This window comes from Stegodyphus dumicola, chromosome 8 (genome assembly GCF_044657685.1).
Source record: "Stegodyphus dumicola isolate Sdum_Otavi_A_Nest chromosome 8, ASM4465768v1".
Lineage (NCBI taxonomy): Eukaryota > Metazoa > Arthropoda > Arachnida > Araneae > Eresidae > Stegodyphus > Stegodyphus dumicola.
The window spans coordinates 162634856-162649309 of NC_140775.1; the positions used below are offsets into that span (position 1 = coordinate 162634856).

Genomic DNA, 14454 nt, shown 5'->3' on the forward strand with positions numbered 1-14454 from the left:
TGATTTCTGTTTTTATTTATATTTTTAAAATTTTATAGATTTTTTTTAATTAAAAATTTCTTTTAAATTACAAATTGTTTTGTTCATGCGCAATTAATTGGTAGTTCTGTTTTTGTAAAAAGAACATTTAATTAGAATTCGGTATTTCGTTTTCGTAAGATAAAGTACGAGCCCTTTGTTCAAATTTCCATAGCTAACCACTGAATATAGTTGTTCAAATAATTAGAGACTGCTTGCTTATTCACAGAATCCATTAATTTGAAATGCTGAAGATGCTTTATTTCATAATAACTAGTTTTTTAAGCCATAACTAATCATCCTAATCCGTTTGAACTAGATTCATTCAAACGATAAGCCTGGAAACATCAGAAAATGATTAAATTCCATAGTAGTAGTTAGGTTAGTTCCTTTTAATTCCTTTAATCATACACCCACTTGTCTGCATAAAAAAAAAAAAAAAAAAAAAAAAAAATCATTTGTTGGATGCAATGGAATTTTTTTTCTTGCCCTTAGGTAAGTATGAATGTAAAAGAAGAACAAATTCTAAGTAGGCGGGACATCAGGAAGTGTCATTTCCCTGATTACGAATTCTACGCATAAGATCATGTTTGCATTCCAAAGCAATTTAGCGCGCGTATATTTGAACATAAAAATACCAGTATTCTTGTCGTACTCTTAGCAAGAATATGGACGTTACCTCAAACTGATAAGACACTATTTAAGTTCCATTTATTTAAAGAGGTTTGATATGAGAAAAAACCGAATGACGAGGTTCGTTCACCTGCATCAGAGGGGGCTGGTTCTCTAGTGCGCATGCGCCCACCTGTTTCGACGACAGAGCCGTGTCGCGTGTGGCGATATCGTAAACGTAAAGTAGGATTTGAATATTCCGCAAGGCAGGTATAGCTGCTGACGTAGCTAGGGCAACAACGTACTTCGCACAAGTTAATTCATCGTGAAGATTGTTTTCTAGTGCTTTAATCTGAGAAGTTATTTAACTTCAGATCTCAATCCGATTACAGTTAACGCACTCGACATCAGCGAGATGCCGAGGAAAAAATATTCGCCTGTAGCCTCCGGATGGAATTATCGTTAGGCTTCGTAAACTCGCTATGTGGATGCATTGGATCCGCGCGGATCGTTCCATACCCGGAGGTGTTGTGTAAAATCCCAAATGATCCGCTGAGGGGAGTACAATGTCGAAATCTTCTCTGAAAAGACCTATCACGCCGAACAAAGAATCGGCGGGGATACCGTACGATACGAAAACAACTCACTGGAGTTCTAACGTGCACGAGTGTACTGTGTGTATCAGCCCTGACGGAACTTTAAATTTGCCTGTTCGGGGGGGCTCCGATAAGGGGGAATTTGCCTTCTTCGATGACTTGATTCAATCAAGAATATCGTATTTAAATGGATACTTGGAAAACGGTGATGTGATATTAGAAATTCAAGGCCAAAAGGTCGCTGGATTTACACAGAGAGATGTAATAGCATGGTTAAATCATTGTTGCAAAAACGGCAACCCTGTCAGGATATGTGTTGCCAGAGGAGGTGAGTAATATTTATTATTATTTTAAGGCTAGCGTATCTTCTTTCTATTTTTAGCCCTCGATTATCATTAATCAGCTGATTGCGCGAGTTTCGTCAAGCTGTTAGCATTTGAGAGAGGTCCATGTGCAATGAGTAATGTTTAGATATACAGTAGCCCAATGTTTACGTTATATGTATAGTAGTAACTAAATATATAATTAACATTAGAAAGAGGGATATGCAGTGTATGATGTTTAGGGTATACAGCAGCCCCGATATTTACATGATATGTGCATTTGTTAGTATTTTATTGAACCATGCGTTTTATTCAGAAATATGTGTGTATCAAAGTAATTTTAGCAAATAACGAATACTGAAATTATAAAATCAGTGTACTTCATACGACGAATTCATCTGTTATTATTATGATTTTGTGAATGTATTTGACATTCGCGAGTTTTAGCCTGTAGTCGAGCAAAGTAAAGCTTATTGAAATTTTAGCAGTCTATTTTTCTAATTATTTGCATACACTTAATGAATGAAATATGGGAAATATTAATTAAAAAAGTACTTAAAATAATAAATAATTGCCAATAAAACTGAGTAAAATAAATAATGTATACATATAAGATAATTAAATACAGAAAATGTTAAACTGAGTTAATAAAATAATTGTAGTTATGTTCTGTTTTTCAGTACAGCTAAAAAAATTGTAAGGATAAAAAATGACATAGCATTTGTGAATATGATTATTGCAAAAGAAAATGCTTTAACTTAGAAACTTTTTTGGATAGACACTCAGCAAATTAAAAAATAAAAATATTCCTGCATGTTGTAATTTACTAATTATCCAGTTAATTTCATATTTTAAATTTGTATCTTGTATTTAATTCTTATTAAATTTAATATCCTGTTCTTAATATTAAACATACTGTACCTGCTCATACCTGCTATATTTGAATCCCGCGAACGGGCTGGCTGCATGGGCGTTTTCGTGGTTTTCCCCATGTGTAACGTGTATACGAGCCAGTTTCCCTTAGAAAGTCCTCCACGAAGGCATCCCTCCTCTTAGGCAGATAGCCCTCGAGGCTTTGCCATAATCACACACACACACACACATACCTGCTATAAGAAACTATATACTGTTCATTACTTAATTTATTATATTCATATTTCTTATTATCTGATTTAATGATTCTAATAGCTGAACAAAAATTTCTGTTGATGGCTTTTAAGTTTTTCGGTTTCAAAACCAAATATTTCAAAATTTATAATCAATATAGATGAAATTTGCATGACAGTTTTAGGTATCTCAAATAAGATATATTTATTGATGCAAAAAATAGTGTGAAATTCTGTGGAGAATTAGCGCAAATGTTGTGCTGGAATCGCAAAACAAGAAAAGCAGTATATAAATGCATTTATTTTTATTAAGTATAGGGCAGAAATAATAAAATAGAAAAATTGGAACTTAGTTTTTTTTTTTCATTCCATTCACTATATCATAAAAGAATTACTATATCCGCCTATAATGTAAGAGGGAAAATCTTAAATTTTAGAACTGGAATTTCTGGTATTAAAACATAGGCATTATTTTAAGGGTTTTGTGGTGGTGTTTTAGACATTAATATATGCACATTATTTATTATTTTGCATATGGGATAACATGGCTTTTAAAATACAGAAACAAATTTTTTTTTAAAAATTGGAAACTTTGGAATTCTGGTCGTACCGTGGCAATATTCAGTTTGTAAATAAGCAATTACAGTATTATTCACTTTGCTGAATCTTAAATTAAAGAAAGTGTAAGTAGTATAGAATTTGTAGTAAAGCACGATGCAGTATTTATGAATTATTTCTGTATTGTCATATGTAGTTCAATAGTTATTCAGTACTAAAAACAAAATTGATTATTTGCATGTATAAAGAAAATCGAGTTTAATTCCAAGCAGTTTGTTGTTCCTTTTTATTTATACATGCAAATTTTAAAAAAAGAACTCGCTATTTTATTGATTTAAGGAACCTCACGATTGTCAGATTCATTCTGTTTCTGCTACTTTTCTTTCCTTTTTAATAAATTAATATGTCAAAACTAAAAGAAAACATCTGAATATAAATTTTTTTAATCCCTTTTATCAAGTTCTGCGGCAAATTTTATTGCACATTGTTTTTCAAATATTCTGCTTCTGCAAACTTTATTTTATTGTTTAAGGTGTTGTGTGGTGTATTTAATTATGGCAAAGCACACTAAAGCTATCTGCCTAAGGGAAGGGGTGCCTTCGTGGAGGACTTTCTAAGGGAAACTGGCTCGTATACACGTTACACATGGGGAAAACTACGAAAACACCCATGCAGCCAGCCCGTTCGAGGGATACGAACCTCGGACCGAACTACCAGTGTTCAGCGATTTTACTGCTCGGCCACTGGTGGGCTTTATTGTTTAAGGAAAATTCATGGTTGTCAGATTATCCATTCTGGGTTCTTCCCCCCCCTTTCTTTCCTTTTTAACAAATGTTAACACTACAAAAAAAAATTCGGAATACAAATCTTTTTAATCCCCTTTCATCTAATTCTTTTGTAAATATTTTTTGCATCTTGTTTTTCAAATATTCTGCTTTCCGTAGATGATGAAATAATAGTGTAGTGAAATCATAGTGTTTGGGAAAAAACAGATCTCCTCAACATTAAAGTTTACCTTTTAGAAAAATGCTTTTCCTTGCATTTTTTAATCTTTTTTTTTTCAATTAAAAAAAAAATGCTGTTTTTTTTACTGTAGTATAATTGCCAGGAGTCTGCATGTTAATTGATGATTTATTTTGCTATTAAAAAATATCCTTCTCTAAAGAAATGTCTATTATATCCTATTAAGACACAAAATTTGCATTAAAGTTTAAGTTTTTAATAATGCAAAAATAATATTTTAAAAATTTACACCTCTGTAGCCTTTAAGATACATTTATAAATGCAGTATATTTAAGTTGCATCGAGGGTTCCCAATAGGGTAGATAAAATTTTTAATGGGGCCAATGATGATCAAGAAAAATATACAAAAATTATTTAATATTTTAAAAATCAATATTTTTAAATATATCAATTTTTTATGCAAAAAGCAACATGCAGGAATATAACCAGGAAAGGGAATAAAAAAAAAGTTTGTAACCAATGAACAAAAGCAAAATCTCTGCCAATTTGCTGGCTCATGTCCACTGTTAAAACTTATTAAGCTAAGTTATGGTCAGATGGCAATTTTTTTTCATATTCTTAGTCTAAATGTTATCTTTAAGTTTAGCGTAATTATTTTTATTATGATTATGCTGTGTTCTGTATATGAAAGAGAAAAATGTAAGGGGTTCTAGGTAGAAAACTTAAAAAAAAAAAAAAAAAAAAAAAAAAAAAAAAAAAAAAAAATTGGTTGATGCAATTAAAGATTGAGTATTACATGTGTAACATTTGTAGTTTAGATTTGTATAATAATTACATTTATTTTTTGTTTCATAATAGCATTGAAAAGATACTGATGTAATGTAATGTCCTTTCTTGAAATATTCATATTATATGTCATTGTCACCATTGCCTAAAAACATTAATGTGAGACATTAAAATTTGATTATAAAAGAAATTTCTTTAAAATTTCCGGTAAAAAAAATCATCAGCAAAATTGTGTAAAACAGCACAAACAGCCTTGCGTGTGTAAAAAACATGAAAGGCCTCCCACAGTGTTATTTTTACAAGCATAGAAATATTTAAAAAAAATCTTGCAATAATACTGTTATTGGGCATATATTGTTGAATTTTAATCATTTTATGAATTTGAATATTGTTCAAAGGGTCTGTTAGCACAATCTCAGAAGTTATTTTTTTAAAACCTTTTTGTTATCTTTGTGTCATGTATGTTAAGTGAAGAATGAATGATTTAAAAAGAGATGCTTTCTTAAAAAGATATTCAAATTAATTTTTTGTTTTTAAGGCAGTAGCAATTAAGTTTCATTTTAGAGCTTTAAACTATGTCAAGAAATATTTGTTGATTTTTCATCAGTGTAATGTTTTTTCCCTAGACTTTTTTTTTAAAAATTTCAGGTAGATGTTGCTTTTATAATGTAAAGTTAGAAATTTGTAATATGACCTAATTGAAGTTTCCTGTAGGCATTTTCATTCTGTAAAGTTTAAAAATAGAAAACGATTTTCAGAAATGTTATTGGGATAATAACACATTAGTTTTATCCCATTTGGGGATAGTATTTCATTTTACCTTTAAAGAAATTTGAATCACAATTACTTCTTTTTCAGAAGTTGTGTTTGTGATAATCCTGGTAATCAGAGAAGATAACAATTTGTAATATACAAAGCAAAATGAACAATTTATTCAATGTTCAATTTTATTTCAACTGTTTTTTCCCATTCCATTGCATGGTAAGGAATCACAAGCCCCTTCTTCCCTAGTACATTTTATGGTGAAAATGGTACAATTAGCAATAGAAAAATCCACATTTCAAATCTTGTTGAAGGCATAGTTGGTTTTTTGTACTTTTGCCCTGATAAAGCTACTAGCTCTATAACATAAGTTTTTTAAATTCTTTGATAATTATAATACAAGAGATAAGAGCTTTAGCACAGCATTTTTAAGTAGAAGGTACAGAAATGTATATCTAATAAAATTTTCCACCACATTATAGAACTGTAAGCCTCTTAGACATATTTGTCTTTATAAGGAGAGCCCATTAGTGGCCAAGTCAATAAGGCCACCGAACACTGGTAGTTTTATCCAGTGTTCAAATCCTAGTAATGCATGGATGTTTTTAATGGTTTTCCCATACGTAATATAAATATGACTCAGTTTTTCTTAAAATGTCCTCTATAAAGGCATCACTGTTCTTAGGAGTTTGCCGTTATTCAAATAAACTTTTAGTAGTTCCTTTAATGTTTGAATTTACAAAATTATATGCAGTGTTGGATGTATCAAATCTAATGTTTGAATTTACAAAATAATATGCAGTGTTGGATGTATCAAATCTAATGTTTGAATTTACAAAATAATATGCAGTGTTGGATGTATCAAATCTAGTAGCATTTCTGTCCTGAAACTTTAAAAGTTTTTGGAAAATATTCTATAAAATTCTCAGAATATATGACAGCTGTAATAATTTACTTAATTATTAATTATCTAGTAGTTGTTGACATTGTTAGAAGTTTTCAGATTAAGGGCATTGCATTTAAATTTAAAATATTTGATAACTGTAAATAGTTTTAAAAGTATGATATAAGAGTATGCTTTGAAAAAATAAATGGCCCACAATTAAAATAATTTATATGAATTCTATTGAAGAAATAATACTATTTACGTGCAAGAACGTAGCTCACAGGTTTGGCCACCAGAGGGCAGTCAATTAGTTTTGAAATATAGAAGAGTTTTCAATACTGAACTGGCTTCTTCAAAGTTTGAACTGGCTTCTTCAAAGTTAGTAAAGTTTGTACTCAGTAGAACGAAACAGCCTTTATCTCAGATTTTACTTCAGTGAAATAATTAATCAAAAATTTTTTGGAATTTTTATAAGGAGGTTTCTCCACATTTACATGTTTTAAGATCGTTTGAATCTCTCTCTCCAAATTATAAAATATATATTTTTAAAATTTAAGTTTCTTTTACAAAAAATAATCAATGAAGAATCATTCTGTATCTTGAAACCGCAACCTCCATTCAAACGGAATATCTAACCACATAAATTTGTCTGACGAACACTGCGGGTAAGAAGGCAGTCCCTCATGCGCCATTTTGCAGAAAAAACACAACGTAACGAGCCCAAGTCGTATTATTATGTACTGAGCTCAACCGCAGTCAGCCATGTGAATCATCTCCCATTGGTTTGTAAGTAAAAGAGAGTTCTAGTCGCGTGATTTCAGGACAAATGGCTAATCCGCAGACAAGTTCTGCACTTAGTCTGTTGTCATGAGAAAGAATAAAACAATAATGGAAGGTTAGAAAGTTCACCGTTCGAACTTCCATTTACTGATCGGTGGATCGGTCGCTTCGAAGAGAATCAAGGTCAGATACTGTGCTTGCTTTTGCACGTTTGAAATTATCGTTGAAAATTACTTACTGTTAGTAGCTTTAAAATCCCCACTCCCCTTCCAAAAGGATAATTGAAAATATTTGGTGCGTCATACGCTTAAAGTTTTAAGTATACCAAATTCCGAATATTTAATGATGTGCCAATGACTGGTTTGCGATCTGTTAATTATCAATGTCAACATTGCCACTGCATTGAAGATATATTTACTGTATTGAATATATATTTATTGAAGTATATTCTGAATTAGTTTTTTGGATAATTTTTCATGTTGCTTAGTCTGACCATAATTGTTTTGGAGGAGACAGTACCGCATTTTAGATATCTCCCAGGTGTGCCGTCGTTTTAATTTGACAGTTTTGTTCCATTTTTTAACAAAACCTGTAAATTGCTTTTACTGCAAAATCATACTAGGGAGGCAGGTGAATGCTTCTAAAACATTCCAGTAACTGATAGATGGGCACAGAAATTTTCTAAAATGCGCTGAAGACTTTAACGATTTTTTAAAAATATAGAATTTATTATTTTCAGGAATCTAGGAAATACAGCATTTGCTGAAAGTACATTTTCTACTATGAACAGTATATTGTTCAGTGTTAATATATTTCCAGTTATTACAGTTATGTACTATTTGTCAAATAACAGCTGACAGCTAATGCAATAAACTTCTTTTTTACTTTAATTTAGGCGAAAAAGCAGAAAAGATTAAACTTTTCTAGCAAGACGGGCACCCATCTAAAAATCTAAGCTGCACTAAGTACATGGCCATACCTGAAGTAATATCCGGGAAAGGAAGATTACTTGAAAATATCAGATCTAAATAAGCAATTCTAATATTTACCTCCAGAGGGTGTTGTTAATATCTCGTTATATTATTGGTTATTGATAAAATCATCACGGACAGGAGTTCTAAGCTCCGAAGGGTTATTAGTCTGGATTCTCCATTGATTCACTTTAAAGTAAATGTCTACTGTAAATGCTTGTTTTACTTTCGTTCGAGTGTGTTGCCGTTAGGTAAAATATAAGATATTTATTTTTCAAATTTAATCTGTCTATTATTGACTGACAAACTATGCTTTTTGTCCTTTTGCGTTGTAAACTTTAAATATCGGTTCACTTTTCAAATTGTTGCCACCAAACGTTATCGCCCTGTGTTATATTTAAAAAAATTAAATAATGAAGAATCTGCATAAATATATATATTTTTCTCACAATGTGATAAAACAACGGTACCTAGAGCCATCAAATTTGGAATAACGTAATCTTCCAGCGAATATGGGCATTTGGAAGTCCTAATTTGGAATTTGAAATTTGTTTTACTATCGATTTCATATTTTGTAACACTTCAACGAATTTTTGATTAACAAACTCAACGATTTCAAAGCGAGCAATGGCAAAACTGTATAAAAAAAAAAAAAAAAAAAAAAAAAAGGACATTTTTATCTCCAGCGCGCGAAACTGTGTATCGGAAATTTTATAGGTATGCTCATGTTAAAATTATTTTGGGATATTGCTCTTGAACTGAATGTTATGGTTTAAGTGCAAAGAACATTTAATAAATAAAGGTACCCTTTGGGCGTAATCTTAAATAAGAAAGCTTTCAGATTTTTTTTTTTTTTTAAACTTTTGAGTCTGATTGATTTATGTAATTTAAAGTATTAAATATTTTTATAGGAACATATGTTTTTTCATTTTTCAAATGTACAGGATGTAAATACTAATATAATGTTCCCATGTAAATGTATCTATAAATTATTTCGCTATTCCACCTGGGCCCTCTGAAATCTCTGCTGATAAAACTCTAAAAACACTTTTCGGCGATTGTTAAAATCTAAAATTTTCAGATTTCATTTTTTTTAATATAGTGGCTTTTGCTGAAACAGCGATAATCTGTGTGTAATTGCTAGATTTTTTGTAAACATGTATGTTATTAATATAATTAATATAATTTGTCTTTATTCCCAAATAATTATGAACCTGGGCTAGAAAAATTTTCTGAGTGAGTAAGTCAAAACTTTAAAAAGTTGAAAATGTTAGATATTTCTAAACAAAATTATGATACGAAGTAAAAACAGAAAATAATTTATTTTTAATTTTCCTTTGAGGCGATGGTTGACTGTCGAGCAATTATCTACATATACATTTGTGTGCAAAATTAATAGGATTTACAATTTATATATATTTTTACGAAAAGTATTGAACGAAAGGTACTAATTATACTGTCAAAGAATTATGCAAATATTCGGAGTTGAATGAATATCTAAGCCTTTACGTGCGTGTCTGCGGAGCTGTAATTGTTGAGGGGATGTAAGCGCACGAGGGGTTTTCGGCGATTTGTGTGCTCGATACTCCTTCACGACATTCATGTGTTTCTCTCAACAGCTGGGTAAATTTAATAAGGTATCGCGTAAGATGAGTAACCACGAACATATGGATGGCGGAATGAGAGAGAGAATTATCGGTAAAATGGACGAAGCTAATCATAAGCGCAGGAGGTTACAGAACTCATATAACACCCATTGTCGTCTGCAATTTATGGAAGCTGTTTCAGGATGCTGAATCCATATCGAAATTACCTGGGCAAGGTCGACCAAGATCCACAATGACGAATAAAGATCGTTATTTGGCACTTTCAGCGCGGCGACACAGGACTGGTACAAATCACGGCTCGCACGTGAGCTGTATGCTGCCCCTGGAACCCGAGTTTCATGGTCTGTAATTATCCGAAGGCTTCATGAGATAGGGCTGTAAGCCAGATGACCCGCTGTTTGCATCCCTCTCACTGCAGTACACAGAAGAGTGCGGTTAGCATAGTGCAGACAACATACGACCTGGACCAGACTTAGTCGAGCACCATGCTTTTTACAGATGAATCGAGATTCAGCCTAGACGCTGATTCTCGGCGTATATGTATCTGGAGAGAGCCTGGAACACAATACCCTCCCTCCCTCATTAGGGAAAAGGATCATTTTGGTGGAGGTGTAATGATTTGGGCAGGAATTATGTTGGATGACCACCTACCCTGCATGCGTTTGATAAAGGTACTTGACTGAGGTACGGAGAGTAGATCTTAGAGCCCTATATTCGACTAAAGGCTGCTTGACTGAAGTACAAAGAGTAGATCTTAGAGCCCTATGTTCGGCTGTTGAATGACGAAGCTGGTCCTGGGTTCCTATCAATGGACGACAGCAGTCACAAAGAGCTTATAGGATTCAGCTGGTAGAACGACTGGAAAGGGTATTCTCCGCATGGATTGGTCAGCAGATCTCTTGACTTTAATTCTATACAGCATGTCTGGGACGCTCTTTGGAGGGCAATTTCATCTCGCTATCATCCGAGAGCCATGCCGGATTGAAAACTGCCTTGCTGCAGGAGTAGGATCGACTGCCATAAGGACACTTCAACTACATCCTGTCCATTGTGCCGTCACGTTGCGCAACCTGCCCTCTTGTCAGGGGATCATAGGCCACATTACTCATTTTCAGTTCGGGCATCCCTGCATTATGAACTTTACTGATAATCATGCGTACATAAAATTACTTTTGAATGGTACATCTCTTTCTCTGTTATAAATGTGTATTCATACCAAATTTCATTAAAATCTATCCAGTAGTCTTTTCAGAAATTCGAGATATTTTAGAAATTATCTTAGTTGGCACACGAGCGTAATTATCTTCCATCAATTCTAAAGTTACAGCTAATTCCAAGGAAAATGGATGTTATTCGTCTTGTTTTCTGAAACAATCATTAAAAGATGACGTGTGATTAGATCATGTTTTGTACGCAGTATTATAACTTATTCATTGTGCATTACATAAATACTGTACTAATTAATGTAAGCTAAAGCCTTGCAATTTTTAGCTCAAAATTTGAGTAGTGTTCTGTCATGCAAATAAATTATTTTATCTTAGTTAAATAAAGGTGGTCATTAAAAAAAACAAAAACAAAAAAAAAAAAAAAAAAAAAAACACTTCCCCGATATATTAACTCTTAGCGGCCTATCCGCTCAACCAATCAAAATTAAATTTCAGATATTGTTATTTGAAGGTAGGCGCTCGAGATTGTGATTATTTTAAACAATAGAGCTCTCACGGTTACAATTACAGTGAAAAATTTCCGAATGAATGCAACACTTTTTTCCTGCGCAAATTGATCAGCGCACTGAAAAACCATAAATGGTGTTCGAACGATACATGTATTTCTAAAATTCCCGGCATAAAACATTTGCAAAGAGCATTATGAAGGACTAATGATAACACAGAGAGGAGGTGCATTGATGGACTTGGCATAATTCACAAAGTTGGATACTAGAAGCACCAATCACAGAACACCATATGCAAAGCATTGCTTGGAGAAAACTTTTATTAACCCTTTCACCGTCCTCTCCTGTCCGCGAAAATTTCGCCTCCAGCGGCCGTCTGTTTTTCGTAGCGTGTAATGTTGTTTTCTCTGTACATCTTAACTTTCCATATATGACTTTCGTAGAGGATGAATGTCAATTAAGTAAAATTATAAGGACATAAAGCATAATGGAAAAAATAATATCTCTGCTTATTTCTAAAGCAGGCTAATTTGATGACATCTGATCCAGGCGGTCCACTCCTCCCATTTTGTTGTTGTAATCTTTTACAATTATTGGTTTTTTTTACAGCTCTTTTCCGTGTTCCAACATCAGTTATCGAATTATTATGAACTGTACTCATCAAACGTATATCCTTCTTGTCTTTCCAATTCACAACCTCATTTTTTCTCTTTTTCTGCTGATTAGACGTTGAAGCCACCTCTCACTGTAGAAGAACGCTTGAGGCGCGTTACGGCCGTCCTGCTGAAGTTTCACTTGAACGCGCTAGACGCGTTACGGACGGCGAAGAGGTTAATAAGCAGTGTAGGCAGATTGCTTCTTCAGTCAGGTATTCGAATGTGCAAACAAAATGTCGCTTACACAGGTGACGGAGGACGGGGACGCCTGGTGTTTAACAGGGGTAAGCAGGCATATGTCCCGCGCCTTCCACTATCCAGATGCAACAACTCCCTGGAGCCGCACAAGGCCGCACCTGGAGCTTATTGATATTCCATTCAGATTAAACATGGCCATACAAGGGCGACATTGGGCTACATTGAAATTTGATGTACATTTGTGGGTGGGGCAGTCTTGTTTGTACATTAAACAGAGCATAAACACACATGAAATGTGCACATAAATAAATAAATAAGTAAATAAAAAGAATACATGAATTCTAAAAACACCTATAACATTCAAACACCTAAGACGCTTCAGACACGTAGACACCTAAACACTTAAAGACACTTGAGAAGGTACACTTAAACACTTAATACAATACAGAATACAATATGCAATTGAGGTAATACAATGTACAGTGACACAATATGCAATAATCAACGCATATAATGCAATACTCACATGCTCAGAATATACGTAACGCAGTGCACATGTACACAGTACGCATTACGCAGGACACATGAGTGATAATCTGAGATATTAGCATGTTAACGCGCGCAGTGCAGTAGCGATAGTAGTGTACAATCAATGTGGCTGTAGAGGTAATACAACATACAATAATACAAAGTGCAATAATAAACACATATTATGCTGTACTCATATGCACAATTGATACCAGACGCAGTACACAGATACATGGGATGCAGTACGTAGGACACAGGATGCAATGCAATATGCAGCGGAGGTAATATAATATACAGTAATACAGTAATAATCACATATAGTGCAGAATTCATATGTCGCTTACACAGGGAAACTTACGAGATGAACTCACAAGGCCGTTTTATTTGAGCGAAGAAAATGCTGCCCAAGCAGTGCGAATTTATCGACGGATCCTAAGCTAAGACGATGCCCATGTTCCGTAAGAACTGTACGTGGTACTGCGATTTTGTACGTGAACTGCGTGTGATTTGGAAATTTGAAGAAATTTCAAGATCACATGTGTGATGAATCAAAATCACTGGATGCATGTATGATAGACCGCAGTTCAGACGACCATGTGTTCCTGTTGAAGTTGCTATATAAGTACGAAATGCAATTAATGCAGGTCCATTGCATACTGCAAGAAGTGTTGTCCGCTCTTTGGATATACCGAAAACCACAGTCCTTAAGCTTTTGCCGCTCTGTTCTGTGGGTGTTTCCTTAAAGATTCCAGCACATCCAGATTTTGCAACTTGGAAGCGAGCATCAGCGTGTTGACAGCAATTTTTTTCCTCATCAATTATGATGAAGATAGCAGGTGCCCGCTACGGACGGATAAGGCGCATTTCTCCTTAACTAGGAATGTGAACACCAATAACTGCTTTCTCTGGACTGACGAAGATCCTCACTGTGTGGCACCATCGCCTTTACACACAGCTGAAGTGTCTGTGTGGTGCGGCATCGCAAGCACATTCTTTCTCGGTCGTACTTCTTTGAAGAGGTCACTTCTACAGGTATGAAAACGTGCTCCATTACAAATGCTCCCTATACAACAACGCTGCAGAATTGCGGCTGTGAAATGTCGTTAATGACATTGTATGGATGCAAGATGATGCTTCTCTATACGTCGCCACATGTGTTCAGCAAGTGCTGCAACAGCACTTATGAGATGAGAGTCAGACTTGCAATTCTAATAAAAAAAAAAAAAAAAATTTCCGCCACTCCTCTGTCGTCATTAGTTCTTTACAATGGTCTTTTTGGCAAATGTTTTACGCCGGCAATATTCTTTTTCAGGGCCGTAGCTAGAGGGTGGTAAGGGAGGACATTTGTACCCGGGCGCATATTTCGCAAGTGCACATCTGTGTAGCCACCGAGGGAGTGGCTTCTAGGATGGACCAATGAGCATCTAGTAAT

The 14454-nt window shown here is 34.0% G+C and overlaps 1 protein-coding gene across 1 annotated transcript in view; it reads left to right on the plus strand.

Annotated features, from left to right (window-relative positions):
* Positions 1 to 850: 850 nt before the first annotated feature.
* The window catches only part of LOC118202016 (membrane-associated guanylate kinase, WW and PDZ domain-containing protein 1-like), a 186136-nt gene continuing 172532 nt past the window's right edge, over positions 851 to 14454 (plus strand). The window contains exon 1 of the mRNA XM_085822669.1: positions 851 to 1554. Coding sequence (XP_085678795.1) covers positions 1197 to 1554 — 358 coding nt within the window. The 5' untranslated portion in view covers positions 851 to 1196. The remainder of the gene's footprint in view (positions 1555 to 14454) is intronic.